The 22,128-nt window shown below is 40.3% G+C and overlaps 2 protein-coding genes across 4 annotated transcripts in view; one reads left to right on the top strand and one right to left on the bottom strand.

Annotated features, from left to right (window-relative positions):
* Positions 1-8,098, top strand: part of ZFR (zinc finger RNA binding protein) — an 85,861-nt gene extending 77,763 nt beyond the window's left edge. For all 3 annotated transcript variants that reach the window (XM_040494854.1, XM_040494853.1, XM_040494856.1), the window contains one exon: positions 5,900-8,098. In XM_040494854.1, coding sequence (XP_040350788.1) covers positions 5,900-6,079 — 180 coding nt within the window. In that variant the 3' untranslated portion in view covers positions 6,080-8,098. The remainder of the gene's footprint in view (positions 1-5,899) is intronic.
* A 4,876-nt stretch (positions 8,099-12,974) lies between these two features.
* LOC121043172 (60S ribosomal protein L31-like) lies at positions 12,975-13,425 on the bottom strand. The gene has a single exon (XM_040494847.1). It carries the CDS (start codon positions 13,376-13,378, stop codon positions 13,001-13,003), a length of 378 nt encoding a protein of 125 aa, XP_040350781.1. The 5' UTR covers positions 13,379-13,425; the 3' UTR covers positions 12,975-13,000.
* Positions 13,426-22,128: the final 8,703 nt, after the last annotated feature.

Raw genomic sequence — 22,128 nt, 5'->3', positions numbered from 1 at the left:
TGTGTGTGTGTGTGTGTGTGTGTGTGTGTGTGTGTGTGTGTGTGTGTTTTAATGTTCATTTTATTTTTATTTTTGAGAGAGAAGGAGGGACAGAGAGGGAAAATCCCAAGCAGGCTTCGCACTGTTAGTGCTGCGCCCTATGCGGAGCTTGAACTAACTAACCATAAGATCATGACCTGAGCCAAAACCAGAGTCAGATGTTTAACTGACTGAGCCACCCAGGTGCCCCAAAGTTTTATCTTTTTTTGTGATTGTCCTTTAGAAATCATTGTATAGTATTTTTTTTTCTTTTCAAGTTTTTAAATTCTAATTAGTTGGGGCATCTGGGTGGCTCAGTCATTTTAGTACCCAGCTCTTCATTTCAGCTCAGGTCATGATCCCAGAGTCATGATATTGAGCCCCATGGCAGTATTAATGCTGAGTGTAGAGTCTGCTTAAGAGTCTCTCTCTCTCTCTCTCTCTCTCTCTCTCTCTCTCTCTCTCAAATTTAAAAAATAAGTAAATAAACACACACAGATAAATTCTAGTTAGTTACCATACAGTAAAATATTGGTTTCAGGAATAGAATTCAGTGATTCATTACTGACATATGACACCCAGTGCTCATCATAAGTGCCTTCCTAATACCCACCACCATCTACCACCCACCTTCCTCCATCAACGTTCAGTTTGTTATCTATCTTTGTCTTTTTATGTTTCGTTTCCCTCTCTCTTTTTTTTTTCCTCCCATATGTTCATCTTCTTCGTTTCTTAAATTCCACATATAAATGAAATCATATGGTATTTATCTTTCTCTGACTGACTCTAGCTCCATCCACATTGCAAATGGCAAGGTTTCATTCTTTTTTTTATACTTTAGAACTTTTTCCTTAATGTTTATTTTTGAGAGAGAGAGAGAGAAAGAGAAAGCTCATACACAGGAGCAGAGGAGGGGCAGAGAGAGAGAGAGAGAGCGAGCGAGCGAGCGAGCGCGCGCACCAGGATCCGAAGCAGGCTCCATACATCCAGTTGAGGTTCGAACTCAGCAACCGTGAGATGACCTGAGCTGAAACAAGTGTCGGATGCTTAACTGACTGAGCCACCCAGGGTCCCCAAAGATTTCATTCTCTTTGATTGCTGTGTGTGTGTGTGTGTGTGTGTGTGTGTGTGTGTGTGTGTAGTGTTTATATATACATAATGTGCATGTGTGGGTATTTATCAGTCAGTGGACATTTGAGCTTTCTCCATAGTTTGGCCTTTGGTTAATAATGATGCTGTAAACATCAGGGTGCCTGTACCCCTTCGAATTGTTTTTTGGTTGTTGTATCCTTTCTGTAAATACTTAGTAGTACAATTGCTGAGTTGTAAGATAGTTCTATTTTTAAGTTTTGGGGAACCTCTATAGTTTTTCCAAGTGGCTGCACAAGTTTGTATTCCCACCAACAGTGTAAGAGGGTTCCCCTTTCTCCACATCCTCACCAACACCTGTTGTTTCTTGTGTTGTTAATTTTAGCCATTCTGACAGGTGTGAGGTGCTATCTTATTGTGGTTTTGATTTGTATTTCCCTGATGATGAGTGATGTTGAGTATCTTTTCATGTGTCAGTCAATAGGATGTCTTCTTTGGGATGTATAGTATTTTTTTGTGCTTCTTTAGTAAGCCCTTGGAGGAGATATAATTTAAACTAGATTTCGCTAATATAATCTTAACTGCATTATTTTAACTATAATTTATATGTCTAAGTAAGTATATTATATAAATATAAAAATACATCTGTATTTTCAGTGTCTTATTAAATCTGAATATTAGGTTATATATCATGATCAGTTTAGGAACTGTTTATGTCCTCTGGTTTTAAGAAGTGATGTGCTGTGTGGTTTTTGGTAGTTATTCCTATAATTTAGCCTCCCCTGCCACTGGAAAGGCTGTCTAATGTAGTTAATTAAAAATGTAGTCTCTGGAGTCAAGACTCTCTAGGTTTGAATATAAGCTCTTCCATCTTATCTATAAAACAAAGACCAAAGCAGTATCTGTCTCAAGCAGGATTTGGGGGAGGATTAAATGAGTTAATGTGTATAACTATTAACTGTATCTGATATATGGAAGGATCATAATAAATGTTAGCTATTATCAGTTAACAGTTTTATTAGAAGAATTATGGAAAGGAAAAACTGTGTGAACCTAATGGAAAAAAAAAGTCTAAAACTCCTATAACTTTCCTTTTTTTTATTCCAAAATTGTACTAAGGGGAGAAAAGGCAACTAGCTATAAACAGAAATACTTCACTATAAGATATTAAGTTGTTGGGCTTAAGTTCTTGATTTGTTGTCTCTTCTGGCAAGGGTAATTTAGAATTTGAAAGATGTTAAGATTAAATTGTGTCAAAAGTATATTAAGGGGTAATTGGTAGTAATAGAAGCTTATGATTATCTTACAGACTTTATACAATTACTAATTCGTGTGTATTAGACAAGTTTTGTTTTTATTTCTCTGGGTTTAATTTTTTTGGGATGAAGATGGTTACCCTAAGTGGCTTTCTTTCTTCCTTGGTACTTAAAGAAGGAATTACTTACAAATTCTAAGGGAAATGAAATTTACGGTTGGGAACAGGGCATTCGAAAACGAATAGAATTCACTTTTGAAAAGCACTTTTTTTGTTTGTTTGTTTGTTTGTTTATTTATTTATTTATTTATTTCAACGTTTATTTATTTTTGGGACAGAGAGAGACAGAGCATGAACGGGGGAGGGGCAGAGAGAGAGGGAGACACAGAATCGGAAACAGGCTCCAGGCTCCGAGCCATCAGCCCAGAGCCTGACGCGGGGCTCGAACTCACGGACCGCGAGATCGTGACCTGGCTGAAGTCGGACGCCCAACCGACTGCGCCACCCAGGCGCCCCACTTTTTTTGTTTAAACATGACTTCGAAGAAAGTGGTCTGACTTTAGGAGGTAGTGACAGGTGTCCTTGTTAATAGTGAAGGAGTTAATTGCATTATTCCATTTCTGTAACATTCATAAAATAACATAAATACAGAGATGGAGAACAGAGTAGTGTTTCCTAGGAGTTTGGGATGGGGGTAGGGATTGTTACAAGAAAGGGAGTCTTACAGTGATGGCACAGTTTAATATCTTTTTTTTTTTTAATGTTTGTTTATTTTTGAGAGACAGAGAGAGACAGAGCATGAGTGGGGAAGGAGCAGAGAGAGAGGGAGACACAGAATCTGATGCAGGCTCCAGGCTCTGAGATGTCGGCACAGAGCCCGACAGGGCTCGAACTCACGAACCGCGAGATCATGACCTGAGCCAGAACCAAGAGTCCGACACTTAACTGACTGAGCCACCCAGGCACCCCTAAAGTTTATTTTTTGAAAGAGACCGTGCACAGTTGTGCACATGAGCAGGGGAGGGACAGAGTGATTGAGGGAGAGAGAGAATCCCAAGCAAGCTCCACACTGACAGCACAGAGCCTGATGCAGGGCTCAAACTCAAGAACCATGACTGGAGCCAAAACCAAGAGTCAGACTCTTAATTGACTGAGCCACCTGGGCGCCCTATGGTAGAAATGTATTAATATTCATTATTGTATACCAGGTATCTTTGGATATTTTCTGTTAATACAGAAAAAAATTACTCTGTTTATCTTTCATAAGTCTCTCTCAGAGAATTTGTATTCTGTTATGGTAAATATTCCTAGTTCTGGCTTCAGAAAATTGCCTTATAGCTTAAAGGAGATAGAGAAGCACCCACTACTGGTGAAAATCCAGAATTACAAACTAAATAGAATACCTTATCAAGTCCTTATGAACACAGATGATTTGGGGACTTTTAGGATTTCAAAAGCCAATATAATGTGGCACAACGTTCTAAGGAACTGAAATTATATAATTGGGGAAAGTTTTAGAATAGTAAATTCTCACACAGATGACTATAACACAACTGTATCTCAGCTGAAGAAAATCAACAGGTATTAAAAATATTCCCAATAGCAGCCATTTGGAAAACAGACTCCGAGGTATATTCCCAAGACAACTGAAAACATGTCCACCCAAAAACTTGTACAGGAATGTTCGTAGCAGCATTATGCATAATTGCTAAAAAGTGGAGACATCCCAAATGCCCATCAACTGGTAAATGAATAAACAAATACAGTATATATTCTGTACAGCGGAATATTATTTAGTCATTTAAAGGAATGAAGTACTGATACATGCTATAACATGGATTAACCTTAAAAACCTTATTCAGTGAAAGAAGTCAGACACAAAGCTATATAATGTAGGAGTCCATTGATATGAAATGTCCACAGTCTGCAAATCTTGTAGACATAGAAAAGCGGATTAGTGGTTGTCACTACCTAAGGGTGAAGGGGTTGAGGAATGACTGCCATTGAGTCATAGTTTTGCGGGGGGCGGGGGGGGGGGGGCGAGTTGTGTGTGAAAATGTTCTGAAATCAGTGGTTATGGTTGAACAACTTTGTTAAGTATACTAAAAAAACACTGTACATTTTAGAAGGGTGATTCTTAGGATATGTTAATTATATCTCAAAAAAATAGTCTGGGGTACCTGGGTGACTCCATCAGTTAAGCTTCCCACTCTTGGTTTCAGCTCAGCTCATGATCTCACGGTAGTGAGTTTAAGGTCCAAGTCGTCAGGTTCTGCACTGACAGCGCAGAATCTGCTTGAGATTCTCTGTCTCCCTCTCTCTCTGCCCCTTCCCTGTTCATGTGTGTTCGTTCTCTCTCTCTGTCTTTCTCTCTCTCTCTCTCTCTCTCTCTCTCTCTGTCTCCGTCTCTCTCAGAAATAAATAAATAAATGTAAAATTAAAAAAATAGTCTAAAGACGCCTGGGTGGCTTACCATCAGTTAAGTGTCTGACTTCAGTTCAGGTCATGATCTCATAGTTTATGAGTTTGAGCCCTGCATCAAACTCTCTGCTGTCAGCACAGAGCCATCTTCAGATCCTCTGTCTCCCTCCTTCTCTCCCTCCCCAACCTCAAAAATAAGTAAACATTTTAAAGAAGTAGTCTAAACAGTTACATTGAAGGTTATAACCATATAGTAAAATTTGCCATATAATCAGATGATTACATCTTCTTGAATTAGTTTATTCCCAGAAATTTGAGGAATAGATTATGTTTTGTGAAATCTTGTGACATTGATGCCTAACGTATGCCTGTGCGTACATAACCATGTAATGAAATTTTTATTTTTAGTTCATGAAGTAACAAGTTAAAGAAATGGCCTTTTTGTAAACCTGAGGAAGTGTGTATATGTATATATGTGCAGCCTATACACATGGTCATCCACAGAAAAAATGGGAAAATACATGACTATAAACCAAACAGGGATTTACTGCATGAGTGAGAGACACTTTGTTTTGCTGTATATTGTTTCAAGGCTTTAAAAAATTTTTTTAATGTTTGTTTATTTTTGAGAGAGAGAGAGAGAGAGAGAGAGAGAGAGAGAGAGAGGGAGACAGGGTACAATCAGGGGAGAGGCAGAGAGGGAGAGAGACACAGAATCTGAAGCAGGTTCCAGGCCTCAAGGTGTCAGCCCAGAGCCTGACATGGGGTTTGAACTCATAAACCCTGACGTCATGAACTAAGCTGAAGTTAGGTGCTCACCTGACTGAGCCACCCAGGTGCCCCTCAAGATTTTTTCAAATGAACATAATACTGAATTTTTTTTAAGATTTATTTTTTAATTTAGGTTTTAAAAAGCAAAATAGCATGTATACAGAAAAGTCTGAACATATAAAACAAGAACAGTATTTCACAGTATTTCAGTTGTGAAACTAATATTATTGAAGTTATTTCACCAAATATGCTTTTTTATATTGTTACATGGAGACCTAAACCTAGTTAAGAATGAATATTTTTGTCTTTAAAATTAACTCTGAATTTTGGCTCTTTTTGTTGCAGTTTGCATTGAGACTCCTTGCATTCCGCCAGATACACAAAGTTCTAGGCATGGATCCATTACCCCAAATGAGCCAACGTTTTAACATCCACAACAACAGGAAACGAAGAAGGGATAGCGATGGAGTCGATGGATTTGAAGCTGAGGGGAAAAAAGACAAAAAAGATTATGATAACTTTTAAAAAGTTTCTGTAAATCTGCAGTGTTAAAAACAACAGGTGCCCATTTGTTGGTTGTTTTTCATTCATAATAATGTCTACTTTGAAAAGTTTATCAAGAATTTAAAGAATTTCATGGAAGAACCAAGTTTTTCTGTGACATTAATATCTTAATGTACAGTGTTAGGTATTATATTGAATGGAAAGACACCCAAAAAAAAAAATTGTGCTCCAACTAGGGGAAAAACAGTGGTTCAGATTTTTTCCCCATTATTTTGGTTTTATTTACTGGTTGCCCTAGCTCCCCCTATTTTTGTGTCTTTTATTAACTAGTCTTATTAAATCTTTACTGTATTTAATGCAGTATTTGTGCTTCAGTTGCTATGTGTATTTTGATATTTTTATTTAGTTTTGTTTGCTCTTTGACACTAGATGTTACTTTGTGTTATAGATGATATCCTTTGCCCTTCTTAATATTTTACAGCAGTACGTTTTTTTGTAACGTGGAACTGCAGAATTTTTTCTTTTTGTTTTATTCTGTATGTGACGGATTTCAACACAAAAAGTTATCCTGCCATTTAAGTGCTCAGAACTGAATGTTTCTGCAGATCTTGTGGCATTTGTCCCTAGTGTGATATATAAAGGTGTAATTAAGACAGATTTCTGTTAATCTAATCAAGTTTGCTGTTAGTTGTGCATTAGCAGTATAAAAGCTAATATATACTATATGGTCTTGCAACAGTTTTAAAGCCTCTGCATAATTGATAATAAAAATGCATGACATTTTTGTTTTTAATAGACTTTTAAAATTATAATTTTAGGTTTGACACGTAGATCTTTGTACAGTTGACTTTTTGACATAGCAAGGCCAAAAATAACTTTCTGAATATTTTTTTCTTCTGCATAAGTGGAAAGGGCATTTTTCATATATAAGTGGGCTAACCAATATTTTCAAAAGAACTTTATCATTGTGCAACTAACAACAGTAACTAGCCCTTAATTATGATGACAGTTCCTTATTGGTGTGTGTGAGATTACTCTAGCAAACTATTACAGTGTAACACAGTTGAATGATTCCTCCCCCCTGCCCATCACCCACATAATTTACAGTTCTCTTAACAGTGAGGTTGATAAAGTATTACTGATAAAAAATTAAGGTTATCTAAGGAGAAAAACCAGAAAATTATTTGGTGTGGCCATCTTACATGCTTATGTGTCCTACAAAAAGCTAAATATTCTAGCAGTGGTGTAATGAGAAGTTACATCTTACTGTTGATGTATGTATGCTCTGGTACACAGATGTCATTTTGTTGTCACAGCACTACAGTGAAATACACAAATAAAAACTTAAATTCATATAATGACTTAAATGTATTATATGTTAGAATTGACTCATAAACTACTTTTGCTTTGAAATGACTTATGCTTCAGTAAAACCATAGTCAAGTTTTTTGGGTACTTACATCTTGTTATGCTACCTGAGCACATAATTTCAGAAGAATTATAATTCAGTAGTCTATTGGCTTAACTTCTTAATTTGGTCAGAATCTTTCCCTGGACCCTTAGAGAACCAGGAAACTGTAGGAGACGACTACCAGAGAACTAGAACGAGAAACTTGGGCTTTTTTACCAATTTTGTCACATATACTGTGTAACATTGGCAAGCCTTTTTTTTTTTTTTTTTTTATGTTTCTGGGTCTCCTTTTACTCTTTTGAATAATTAGTTGCCCAGTAAAATTTTGGAATTTTGTTTTTCACAATTCTCTTGAGAGAGAAGGCAAGAACTGACATTTTGTCACGCACTAATGACACAACATACCATGCTTGGTCATTTCCCGTTTTAACCTATCATAGCGATAAGAATAAGTGACAGTGCTGTATTTCTTATTTTTCAGATGAGAACACTGAAGCCCAGAGTGGCTAACTAACAAAAGATCACAGATCCACTTATGTGACAGGATTGAAATTGAGTCAGGTTTCAGTAGGAGCTATAGTTAGCGCCATTTAAATTTTTTATGAAAATAAATGTTCCAGTACTACTTATTTTTTGCATGATGTAATGGTTTCATAGTTGTGGCTAGACCCACATTAACCATCTTGTGTGAAATAACTTGGATTTGTTAATATCTTCTGCTTTGACAATTTTTTAAAGAAAACTATAAACTTTAGTTAAAAGAGGCATTGGTTATCACCCTGATAATACATTCTGGAATCAGTTGTTTTGGTAACTAATTATTAGTTATTCTCTGCATCTCAGGCTGGCTTTCCCTGTTACTTTGTTATAGTAATTTAATGATGACCATAATAAAACAAATTGATTCCTCTCACCTACCTCCATTTAAATGATACACTCCAAATTAGAATTTTCTTTTTCTTCACCACTACTATTTCTTCTGTTTCTTTGGATAAGTTAGAATTGAAAATGCAGAACTGCATGAACAGCATAGCAAAAGATCTCTAGTTTTTATTGTTTTTTTCAATGTTTATTCATTTTTTGAGAGAAAGAGAGCAATTGGGGGAGGGACCAGGAGAGAGGGAAACACAGAATCTGAAGCAAGCTCCAGACCCAAGCTGTCAGCACAGAGCCTGATGCAGGGCTCAAACTCCTGAATGGTGAGATCATGACCTGAGCCAAAGTCAGATGCTCAACCGACTGAGACACCCAGGCACCCCCAGATCTCTGGTAAGTCAAGAGTATTTTAAGTAATTTTTTCCTGCTTGTTAACAAAAACATGAATAAAGATTTTTCCCAATAAAGGGCAAATTTTATAGTGTCCTAGAAAGATAATGTTCATAGCATTGGTCTCAAATTTGACTATTCCATGAGAGTAGTCTGGAGAACATTCTAAAAAGATTGAGGAGGGCCAGAATAAGCCTAATTAGGAATGTGCTCTTCTCTCTCCTCTCCCTTCTCTTCTCTCTCCTCTCCTCTCTCCTCCTCTCCTCTCCCCTCCCCTCCTCCCCTCCCTCCCCCCCTCCCCTCTCCCCTCTCCCCTCTCCCTTGTCCCCTGTCCCCTGTCTCCGAGAGAGAATTCCACGCAGGCTCCATGTTTTCTTGCTCAGCGCAGACCCAATGTAGGGCGCAAACCTAGGAACTGTGAGATCATGACCTGAGCTGAAGTCAAGAATCTGACACTTAACCAACTGAGCCACCAGGCACCCCAAGGCTGTACATTTTAAGATGGCTTTCTTGTAGGTATTTACTTGAATGGATGGTTTACACACACGTTTAAAAATTTAAAGGTATAAAGGAATATATGGCTTAAAAGGTCTGCCTCTTGTGTTGCCCCTTCCCAGAGGCAGTCAGTGTTCTCCATTGTATGTCCTTCCACACATGGTCTGTGCATGTGGCATGAACGTGTACACCTCTTTGCTTTTTTACAAATGGCTGCATACTGGGCTTATTCTGCACCTGCCTTCCTTTCCTTTAAATATCTGAGTCCTAGAGATTATTCCATATCAGTACACATAGGGAAATTGCATTTTTATCAAGCACTATAAGATCATTCAAATTAGAATTTTTTTTCTTTAAGAATAGGTGGTTCTGATTGAGTGGTACATTGGTCATTCTTGAATAAATGTGTGTTATAGCAGTGACCATCATTTACTCTAGAGTTCAAAAGCTATTTTGTGTGTTTTTGTGTATACATTTGTTTAAATAAGTTCTATGCCCAGCATGGGGCTTAAACTCATAACCCTGAGATCAAGAGTCACATGCTCTACTGCTTAAGCCATTGAGGCATCCCTACAAAACTGTATCTTAAATTTTGTATTCTAAGTATTTTTTTTTTTTTATCAGCCACACATTATATATGGCAATATATATGACTGGATGGCTCAGTCCGGTAAGTATTTGACTCTTGATACATTGGCTCAGGTTATGATCTCATCTCGCAGTCATGAGATCAAGCCCGGTGTTGGGCTCCACACTGAGCATGAAGTCTGCTTGAGATTCTCTCTCTCCCTCTGCCCTCTTCTCTCAAAAAAAATAAAAATCTTAAAATGTTAATGCTTAAGGTAGGGGTTTGGAGGAAGTTCAAACCTACATTACCAATAGCAGCTAATTTTGGTGAGATAGCATTGGAACTTCTAACCTGGAAGGAACTCCCTGTGTCCCTTATCTGATATCCAAAGAGAGAGAAACATATCCTTAGCATTGGTTCACACCAACGTTCAGTTTGGTGTTCAGTTCTGGGCTGCTTCTTATTGATGTTGTTGTTGTTAACTGAGCTTTAGCCCAATGTGGGGCTTGAACTCACAACCTTGAGATCAAGAGTCATTTGCTCTACTGTCTGAGCCAGCCAGGTGCCTGTCTGAGCGTTTGTTGTTGAGTGATAACTTGGAGTGACCAAGGTAGTGAAAATTTGAAACTAAACTCTACAGTTAGAACCACAGCACAGGAGGAACAAGAGATGTGGGGGAGAGAAAGGATTAGAAGTATCTTCAAATATGAATATCTATAGAAAGCATAGTTTTTGAAAATGTTAACTGCAACAATAAAATAGATGAATGTCACTGGAAAGAAGTTGGTGCCTGTGTTCAAATATAACCACCTGCTTAACATTTTGGTTAAAGGTTCTGGCATTAAGTATGAAAGTATATAAGCTAACCAGATCTTTTCAAAGTTTAAGATGCTGTTACCAGGAATACCTCAGATACTTGGAGGTTCAGTTCCAGACCACCATAACATAGTAAATGTCACAATAAAGTGAGTCAAATGAATTTTTTGGTTTCCCTATATATAGATAGAAGTTATGTTCATCTATTAAGTGTGCAATACCATTGTGTCTTTAGTAAACATTGTACAGGGGCATTTGGGCGGCTCAGTTGAGTCAGTTAAGCGTCTGACTCTTGATTTCGGCTGAGGTCATCATCTCACAGTTTGTGAGTTCCAGCCTGGCGTCGAGAGAGAGGTGAGCGTGTGTACTCTCTCAAAATAAATACATAAACTTAAAAAAAAAAAAATGTACATACCTTAACTCTAAAAAATAAAAAAATTAAAATTTTAAGAAAACAATTTTTAAAGCAAAATGCTAACCATCATCCATGCTTTCAGTGAGTCATAATCACTGATGACAGATCACCATAACAATTATAATAATAATGAAAAAGTTTGAAATATTTTGAGAATTAGCAAATGTGACACAGACACTATGTGAGCAAGTGCTATGAGAAAAATGGCACTGAGAGACTTGCTTGATGCACAGTTGCCACAAACCATCAATTTGTAAAAAAACAAAAACCACACAGTATCAGGGCACCTGTCTGGCTCTCAGTTAAGTGTAGGACCTCAGCTCAAGACATGATCTCATGGTTCATGTTTTGAGCCTCGCCTCAGGCTCTATGCTGTCGGTGCAGAGCCCACTTTGGATCCTCTGTCCCCCTCTCTCCCTGCCCCTCCCCTGCTCATGTGTACTCACTCTCTGTCAAAAATAAACATTAAAAAAATTACAAATTTATTGGAAGGGCAGAGAGGGAGAGAGAATCCCAAGCAGGCTCTGCACTGTCAGCACAGAGCCCAATGTGGGCTCTGGCTCATGAACCGTGAGATCAGGACCTGAGCTGAAGTCAAGAATCAGACGCTTAACCAACTGAGCCATCCAAGCACCCCTAAAAAAAAAAAGAAAAAAATCTTTAAAAATAAAAAAAGCCTCAATATCTGTGAAGGGCAGAAATAAAGCAAAGTACAATAAAATGAGGTATGCCTTTATACTGTTAGTCCATGTGCCTAGTAAAATCATTTGAATACAATTCAAATAGCCATTGTCTCAAAGTTGATAATTATTTCATGGCAGCCAAAATGCAGGCATGAATAAGATTTCGGCAAAGTGGAGGCTGGTTTTGCTCTATACCTTGTTAAATGTTCCCTTGTTTTCCATGGCATTGAAATTCCTGGTTCGTTGGTTTTATTTCCTCCTACCTCTCTGAACATTCCTTTTGTGCTGCTGCTTCTAGGTGGCACTTTCCATGGTTCTGTCATCAACATCTTTTGCATGTGTACATGCTATTGATGATCTCATCCACCTTTCAAGATTTAGATACTCCCTTTGTTAAAATTATTTCCAAATCCTGCCTTTTTCCAAACTCCAGTCTATTCAGCCTACAACCCCCAGATTATTCCTCCTAAAGCATCTGTTTGATTATGTCACTGCTACTCAAGATACCTTCAAGCAACTCTACATCAATGTACTGAACAGTATGTATTCATCCTCACAACATTGTATTTACTACACATGAGTAAACTAGGGTTTGAGATTAAGTAACTTGCTGTTTCTGTAATAAAAGGTCACTTGAATGATAGAGTTTCTTGAATTGGGTCAGATCATCAGAAAGCTACATATTTGGAGAGTTCTTTGACTTCAAAGCCTGAGCATTTAACCTTTATGCCATGTACTTCCCATAGATGTATCCTGCAGCTAAGCCTCTTTCTGTACAATTTTAATGCTTAAGACATGGATTTTAAGTATCCCAAATTTTGGTCTACTCCAAAGGCCTACCCATCAGCCCTTTCCACTCTTCAGATTCTAAAGAATTCACAACACTACTTTTTCAAAGGTCAGTGGTTAAGTAATAATAGGAAAAGGGAATGCCATCTCCATTGCTCTGCATTTTAACCTTTACCTGAGCCAGAAGTCGTATCTTATGTACTATATCCAGGATATAGCTATGTCTTATTTGGCCCAAACTTAAAAACAGCCAAGGGGCGCCTGCGTGGCTCAGTAGGTTGAGTGTCCGACTTCAGCTCAGGTCATGATCTCACAGTTTGTGGGTTTGAGCCCCGCATCAGGTTCTGTGCTGACAGCTCAGAGCCTGGATCCTGCTTCGGATTCTGTGTCTTCCTCTCTCTCTGCCCCTCCCCTGCTTATTCTCTGCCTCTGTCTGTGTCTCAAAAATAAAATAAACATTAATTTTTTTTTTCTGCAGTTTTATACCTTTATTTGACAATCAGCAATTCTCATCCACATTAACAGTCTGTAGATTTTTGAAAGTGGTGACAGGTACATAGGTAACCAACGTATAGAGCTTGTTTGGTGAATCCTCATCCTCGTTACTTTTTCTGGACAACCGCACACGGATACAGTACGGAACATTCCTTATTCCTTTGGCCCAGACAGCTTTGTTGAGCCTGGTGTCAATGTGCACATCTGGGGTTCCCATTTCCTGCATAGCAAATTTCCGGATCTCTTTGAGTGCCCGAGGGGCACGCTTCTTGAAACCCACTCCATGGATGCGCTTGTGAATGTTGATGGTGTATTCTCTGGTCACTACCTCGTTGATGGCAGAACGGTCCTTCTTCTCGCCACCCTTCTTGGCAGGAGCCATCCTGCCAGGCCTGGGTTGGAAAGGAAGACCACGAGGTATTGTGGGAGAGGGAAAGCAGCCTAAAAAAAATTTTTTTTAGTTTTTTTTTTTTTAACGTTTATTTATTTTTGAGACAGAGACAGAGCATGAACAGGGGAGGGGCAGAGAGAGAGGGAGACACAGAATCTGAAACGGGCTCCAGGCTCTGAGCCCGATGTGGGGCTCGAACTCACGGACCGTGAGATCATGACCTGAGCCAAAGTCGGACGCTTAACCGACTGAGCCACCCAGGCGCCCCCCAAAAAATTTTTTTAAACAGTCAATGTTAAAGAACAATTTCATAGGGGCACTTGGGTGGCTCAGTCAGTTAAGCATCTGACTGGATTTCAGCTCAGGTCATGATCTCACAATTCTTGAGTTCAAGCCCCACCTCTGACTCTGTGCTGGCAGTACAGAGGCTGCTTGTGATTCTTTCCCTCTCTCTCTCTGCCCCTCCCCTGCTGGTGCTCTTTCTCTCTCTCTCTCAAAATAAATAAATAAACTTAAAAAAAGAAAGAAAAGAAAAATTTCACAGGAAATCCCAATTTGACTTCTCTTGAAAAAATGGAAGATCTGATGACAGAGGGCATGTGTTCCTCTGTGGTAACAATTAACTGAAGCTGAAAGGAATGGGTATTCCCTCTGGTGGACACATTTAAGACCGTCTTCTCTGGAAAGTTTATCACAGCCTCTAGCATTCCCTATTTTGTCTACCAGGCTGGCCTTGTGTGCATTTGATTTTATGACATTAGAGACCCCAGCCATTTTACCTATGGACTCCTAAATTTAGTGTGCAAACACATCTCTTAAACTGAGGGATAATCTCAAAAATTACTTTCAGTTCCCAAATTCTTCAATTCTGTGATCACATGTTTCTCTTCTTAAACACTAGGATACTTGATGTCCCTCACACTTAGTATAAAGGACAGTCATAGGGGCGCCTGGTTGGCTCAATCGGTGGAACGTGTAACTTGATCTCAGGGTTGTGAGTTCAAGCCCCATGTTGGGTGTAGAGATTACTTTTAAAAATAAATAAAATCTCAAGGACTGTCATAAACACTCAATGCACTTCCTTCATTGATTGTTTCAAGAGAAATGTCAGGAAGGAGACCTAAAATTTAAGCAAACTACATATTCAGGGAATCCTTTATTTCAAAGCAGAGACCAAAATCTCCCAGAAATCTCATGGTAATGTTGGAGCAGCCTGTCTGTCCTCCTGTCTGCTCTTTGGTTGGACTTAATGAAAGAGGTAGAAGAATCAGTGGGAGTTGATGAGGAGCAAAGATGGGCTCAAAGGAAAATAAGATTTTCTAGATGACAAAATTCTTAATTGTATGAGTTTTTAGGGGCGCCTGGGTGGCTCAGTTGGTTGAGCATCCAACTTCAGCTCAGGTCATGATCTCACCGTTCATGAGTTCGAGCCCCGTGTCGGGTTCTGAGCTGACAGCTTGGAGCCTCGTTCAGATTCTGTGTCTCCCTTTCTCTCTGCCCCTCCCCCGTTCACACTCTCTGTCTCTCAAAACTGAATGAAAATTTTAAAATTGTATGAGTTTCTAAGTTTTTTCTTTTTATGAAATTTAGTGTACAACAAAGGAGATGAAAAGGAGAGGGCTTAGTCTACAGTAAAGTGGAAAGGCAGCTACACCTAAATTATTAATTGAAACCACATTTAGATATTTTTAATGTTTATTTTTGAGAGAGAAAGGAAGTGGGGAAGGGGCAGAGAGACCAGGGGACAGAGAATTTGAAGTGGGCTCTGCACTGATAACAGTGAGCTCAATTCAGGGCTTGAACTCACGAACCTCATGAACTGTGAAATGATGACCTGAGCCAAAGATGGATACTCAACTGATTGAGCCACCCAGGTGCCCCTTGAAACCAATTTATGAGTGCCAGTTCGCAGTAAGATGAAGTAAGCACCCTCATCCCTGTCTGAATGTAATTATAAAATGTGGCTAAAATACATAAAACAGCAGTTTGAGGACTCTGAAACAAGTAATGGCAGGCAGATTGGAGAAGACAAGAACTGACGTATCATCAAACTTAACAGTTGACCACATTTCCCCCTTCCAGAGGTAAAAATCACTGCTTAGCCATGAACTTGAATAGAATCATGGAAGTGTGTGGCAGGCAGCAGTAACTAAAGCCCCAGCTGGGACTTTTCCTGGCCAGAGGATTGAAAGGGGGAGTCCTGGGTAACTAGAACATACTGGGCAGATTGGGGAGAGGGAGAAGCTAGGGTAAGTGACCCCATAAAGTTATCTATGAATAACTTCACAACGATTTTTTCTGGTGCCCAACCTCAACTTATTTTATGAGGCCAACATTACCATGATATCAAAACCAAATAAACACAGTTCAAAGAAAGCTCAGGACTGTCTGGCTGGCTCAGTTGGTAGAGCACGTGACTCTGGATCTCAGGGTTATGAGTTCAAGCCCCACATTGGGTATAGAACTTAACTTTAAAAAAAAAGTTCAGACCAATGTACCTGATGAAATTAGATTGAAGAACCCTTAATGAGAGATTTATCAAATCATATCCAGCAATATATGTGAAGAATAATATACTACAACCAAGTGGAGTTTATCTTAGGAATGTAAAGTGGGCTCAATAAATGAAAATCAATCAACATACAAATTTTACTACTAAAAGTATGAAACTACCATATCCCAGAATAAAATTTAAAGTCAAGGGGCACCTGGGTGGCTCAGTCAGTTGAGTGTCCGACTTTGGCTCATGCCATGATCTTACAGTTCGTGGGTTTGAGCCCCACATCGGGCTCTGTGCTGACAGCTCAGAGCCTGGAGCCTGCTTTGGATTCTGTGTCTCCCTCTCTCTCTATCCCTCCTCAGCTTATGTGCATTCTCTTTCAAAAATAAATAAAACTTTAAAACTGTTAAAAAAAATAATAAAAATAAAGTCAAATAACTGGGGAAGCCATTACACCATAATATAACAGTTGGTATTAATAAAGATATTCAAATCATTTGTATCTGATTCCACTAAGAAAAGAATTGGACACAGGCATAAAGATTTGTTACCTAAATGGTCAAGAATTAAACAAATGGAACATGCATGTAGTGAACCATTGCATATAATGTTGTAGCTATGTACTCACTGGCATACCGAGATGTTCACAAATAATACATGTAAAACAAGTATCTGTGTAAGAGTCCACTATTGCTATACAAGCATCTACATATGTATACACATCATAGAAAAAGTTCTAACTCAAAACTGTTAGCACTGGTTATCTCTGGGTTACAAGATCCTCAATGACTTTTTTAAGAGATGCAGATGATTTGACAATGAACATGGAATACTTTGGTAATAAATAATAAGATAAATTTCTGTTTGAAAGTGTAAATGAACAATATACATGAGTGGACAATTCTCAAAAAAAATACAAATGGCTGATAACCATACGAAAACAAAATGTCAACCTTACTACTAAGAAAACACATGCAAATTATTTTTAAAAGGTCATAGACTTTTTGTCAGCCAGATTTACAAAGATTATAAAGATTGAAAATATTAATGTCTGAGCTAGTAATACCAAAAATTGCAAAGGCAAAGGCAAGGGTCACTCATTCAGTTGACATCTGAATTGTCTCTTTTTTTTTTAATGCAAATAAACAGCTGAACTTCAAAGAATTTATCTTAAAGAATTAAATCTAATTAGTAAGTTTACAAACTGTGAGTTCAAATATATTGACTGAAACATTCTTAGCAAATGTGTAAGATTAAAAACAAAATGTCCACGAGTATTTTATTGAAATACAGCTCAACCATCTAAATGGTATCATAGACCAAAGATTCTAAAGAGGAGTGCCCCTCAAAAATCACTGCTTGTTCAACCTGTTACTCATGACTTGGTGTTAGCTCCCTCAGGAATCTTAGTTCAGGAAAAAAGTTGAAAATAACTATGCAGGGGCACCTGGATGGCTCAGTCGGTTAACCAAGTCTTGATTTTGACTCAGGTCGTGGTCTCATAGTTTGTGGGATCAAGCCCTGTGTCAGACTCCGTGCTGACAGTGCAGAGCCTGCTTGGGATTCTCTATCTCCTCCCTCTGGCCCTCCCCTTCTCGAGCTCCCTCTCTCTCTCTCTCAAAATAAATAAACTTAAAAAAAAAAAGAAAAGAAAAGAACTATGCATAATAATAATAATACACGAATAAATTTACTTTATAATGTTTAATGAAAAAAATCATCACAAAGCCATGTGCAAAGTATTATCCCTTTTTATTTTAATAGATAAGCGTATATAAAGACCGTTCTTTCTCCAAATCTTTACAGTGGTTACCTCTTGTGTAGTATGATTATGGTTTGTTCAGTTTGGGACTTTTATTTCTACCTGATTATGAGATTTTCTTGTTTCTATGTTTATATAATAAATTTTATTACATAATAATAAGTGATCACCTGATAATTCTTAATTACCACATCATTCTTTAAAAAGAAAAAAAATGGTGTAAAAAGTCTTCACTAGCTCCACATACCTAAGGATAAATTACAAAATCCTTAGCCTAGCATACAGGGCCCCCTAAACTACAGCTCCAGCCTGTCCTTCCAGTGCCATCTCCCACCACTGCCTGTACTGGAACCAGCAGTGTGATGCCAGGGCAAATCCCCAGCTCTTGCCTCTGCCCTTGGTGCACACACATCCTGTCCCCTCTGAGGTCAGCCTTATAGGCCAATGTGGGTGCTCCTTTTCTTACAGAGCCTTTCCTTTGGGGATGGGGAGGGTGTGGCCCTGGGACACAAGGAGCCCAGGAAAAAAGTAGAGTAGAAAAGCCTTCTAAAATGAATCCAGGGGCGCCTGGGTGACTCAGTTGGTTAAGCTTCTGACTCTGGGGCTCAGGTCATGATCTCACGGTTTGGTGAATTCGAGCCCCGCATGGGGCTGTGTGCTGATGGTGTGGCGCCTGCTTGGGGTTCTCTCTCTCCCTCCCTCCCTCTCTCTCTCTGCCCTTCCCCTACTCACGCTGTCACTGTCTCTCTCAAAATAAATAAATAAACTTAAAAAATTAAAAAGGAAAAATAAAGATGAATCTGGATCGGTGTGAGGGTTCGGTGGGGGAAGGGGTGTGCCTGGCTGGCTCAATCAGGGGAGCCTGTGATTCTTGATCTTGGGGTTGTGCGTCTGAGCCCCAAGCTGGGTGTAGAGGTTACTTAAAAAGGAAATAAAGAAATAAAAGGAAAAAAATGAATCGCTTATTTCTCTAATCTTGTGTGGTTTCAGATTAAGTTTCTCTTAGTATTTTCTCTTCAGCTGATGTTGTCTCACATGATGTGGGAGAACGCACTGATTCCCCCCTCCTCCCCCCACCACCTCTCTGGGCCCCCAGTTTCAGCTGAGCCACAGAATTTCTTTTTGGATTTCTTAAACATGTGTAAGATATTTGCAAAGGCTGAAATTGTCTTGCCTGGTGCTTTGCTTGGCTGCCCCGAGACTCTGTTCCAGAGACCAGGTGAATGAATGGTGAATAGACCCCAGTGTCCTGCAGGGAAATAGGGAAATGGGGAAATGGCCACCCATTAACAGTGCTCAAGCAGAAAAATGACTCTGTAAAAAATATTGAGATGTTTCTTTGCAGTCATTTCTATCCCTTGCATTCTCTCTCTCTCTCTCTCTTTTTTTTTTTTTTTTTTTTTCCTTTGGACAAAAAAGGATATTTAAAAAACAATTTTGATTACATTTTCACTTTGGGACAGATAACTATTTCAGATATAAAACAGTGGGCCTTTCACAACCTCTATGTTCTTTTACAACCACCTGAACAATGAGCCTTTCAGGTTTTCAGTAAGTAGGAATGGGTCAGCCAAGCTCAAAACAGGCTTGACTGCACTTTCAACAAAGATCACATACCCCGGCAGGGAGGGAGGGGCAGCCTGTTTGTATTTGAAAAGGTTCTCCTGGCCCCTGTGACACCAACAGCTTCCTTCTGCCATCTAAGATGATTAGGCTGCAAAAACCGGTGGCCCTCCTCCGTGGAGAAGAGGTGCCCACCCCCACTTCTTCCAGTTTCAAACCAGGTGCAGCCCTGAACAAAACTGGAAAGGAAGAGAAGATTCTTTCAGTGCCGTCTTCCTGCAAATTAGAGACTAAACACCCTGGGTGTCAGGTCCCTCAATTTTTCCCAACCACCTCTGGAGTACCAGGACTTCTAAGATCTAAACGTGGTGCTTTGGGGGGCCCTAGTGGCTCAGTCGGTTGAGCGCCCCTCTCTTGATTTTGGCTCAGTTCATGATCCCCGGATTGTGGGGCTCGGGATTGTGGGGCCGAGCCCTGTGTCGGGCTCCATGCTGAATGTCAAGCCTGCTTGATATTCTGTCTCCATCTGTCCTTCTCCCCTGCTCATACTCTCTCTCTCTCTCTTAAAAAAAAAAATTAAATTTAACAAATGAACATAACGTTTTGATTTCAATTAAAATTTGGAGGAATAATACATTATTTTTATTTTGTGATACACATTCTCCACATGATTGTATGACATGTGAAGCATGAAGTTGTGTCAATTTTAATAATCTGAGATATTGGGGAACCTGGGTGACTCGGTCAGTTAAGCGTCCGACGTCAGCTTAGGTCATGATCTCACATTCCGTGGGCTCCAGCCCCGAATCAGGCTCTGTGCTAACAGCTCAGAGTCTGGAGCCTGCTTCATTCTATATCTCCTTCTCTCTCTGCCCCTCCCCCCACCCCACCACTCTGTCTCTCTCTTTCAAAAATTATTAAACATTAATAATGTTTTAAAATAATAATAATTTGAGACATCAACAAACTTTTCTCATTCCTCTCCTGAAGATCATCTCTGAATCAGATGCCAGATCTTGACTTCTATCATCCTGGGACGAGTCAAGAGAAATCTGAAATGGAAAGCCAACCAAAATAGCAGGTTTTTTCTGCCTGCTGCTTCCTCCTGCCCCCCCCCCCCCCATGCCTGTGCCCCCCGCCCCTACCTGGGGCTCTGGGCTGGGCAGAGAGCTAACCTGGGAGAGAAAGAGCAGAGTGAGAAGCAGGTGGTGTCTGTGCACTAACCCTGCTCCCCGGTTACCCCATCACTTAGGAAAGCTGAGAGAGGGGAAGAGGGAGCCTGGGGGTGCGAGCCTGAGCCTGGCACCCCCAGAGGGGACTTGGAGTATGTGGTGGCCCTGCTGGCAGTCTCTCCTCCCCTGCCTCCAGGCAGAGCATGGTTGAAATTGTGGTGGCCTTTCCAGGTGCTGGAGACCTTGCAAAGCCCCTTGACACTTCTGTGTCTCCCAAGGGCTTTGGAAATGATCCACAGTATTCAGTGGCCCTCAAGTGAGACATAGAAAGTAATTAGGAAAGAGGACTGAGTGCCTCACAGAGGAAACGGGGGCACGCCATGTCAGCCAGCTGCACAGGGGCAGGACGGAGAGATCGCAGGCCGAGTCTGCACCCTCTGAACCCAGCAGCTTCCCTGCCCAGGAACACGCAGCACCAGCAATGGGACAGAGGAAGGGAGGCCAACAACCTGTCCTGGCCCCTGCCTCTGCCCCGCCCCAGGCCTGGCTGGGGCTTTGTGTACCTTACAGCCTTTAAAATTCAACCCAGGGGTGCCTGGGTGGCGCAGTCGGTTAAGCGTCCGACTTCAGCCAGGTCACGATCTCGCGGTCCGTGAGTTCGAGCCCCGCGTCGGGCTTTGGGCTGATGGCTCAGAGCCTGGAGCCTGTTTCCGATTCTGTGTCTCCCTCTCTCTCTGCCCCTCGCCCGTTCATGCTCTGTCTCTCTCTGTCCCAAAAATAAATAAACGTTGGAAAAAAAAAATTTAAAAAAAAAATAAATAAATAAGACTTGAAGTGACAAAGACAAAGCTCAGAAGTAACCAGAATTAGTTGCCTGCGTTAGACCCCTCTCTCTGGCCTAGAACTCGGAAAGAAGATTGTTTTACAGAAATAAGTCTCAGGGTGGCCCTGATCAGCGTGATCTCCGGCCAGTCATTTTACTTCTGTCCGCCTTGTGACATCCCCACCCCCCACACCCCCCACTCCTCAAAACGAAGGGGGTGGCCTAGCCGCTGACTCAAACAGGCTTTCTCCTGCAGGCTGCCTGTGCCTGTGTGCACAGAGGGCGCCAGAGGACGCTTGTGTGCCCAGAGGACAGAGAAGGAATGGGCCCAGCCTCCTCCTCCTTTATCATCTTTCTTGATCGCCTGCGGAGCTGAGGAGATTCCCCAGCCCGTGCTGAGAATACAGGAAGTGAAGCATTCCTACGAAGCCTATTCTTTTTTTATTATAATTTTTAAAATTTAAATTCTACTTAGTTAACATACAGTGCAACATTGGTTTCAGGAGTAGAATTCAGGGAAGCCTCGGTGGCTTAGTCAATTAAGTGTCACACCCTTGATTTCAGCTCAGGTCATGATCTCATGGTTTATAAATTCCAGAGCTCTGTGCTGGCATTGAGGAGTCTGCTTGGAATTCTCTCTCTCTCTCTCTCTCTCTCTCTCTCTCTCTGTCTCTCTCATTCTCTCCCCTGCCCTCAAAAATAAATAAACATTAAAAAAAGGAGTAAAATTCAGTGATTTGTCACTTACATACGATACCCAGTGCTCATCATAATGAGTGTCCTCCTTAATACCCTTCACCCATCTAGCCCATCCCCACACACCTCCCTCTAGCAACCCTCACTGTGTTCTCCACCTTTAAGAGTCTCTTGTGGTTTGTTTCTCTCCTCTTCCCCCCAACCCCTCCTGTCCCATGTGTTATC

Source organism: Herpailurus yagouaroundi, unplaced genomic scaffold (genome assembly GCF_014898765.1).
Source record: "Herpailurus yagouaroundi ecotype Mexico unplaced genomic scaffold, PumYag 29, whole genome shotgun sequence".
Taxonomy (NCBI): Eukaryota; Metazoa; Chordata; class Mammalia; order Carnivora; family Felidae; genus Herpailurus; species Herpailurus yagouaroundi.
Note: the sequence above shows the minus strand (reverse complement) of the source record. Positions and strands in the feature narration are given on the sequence as shown.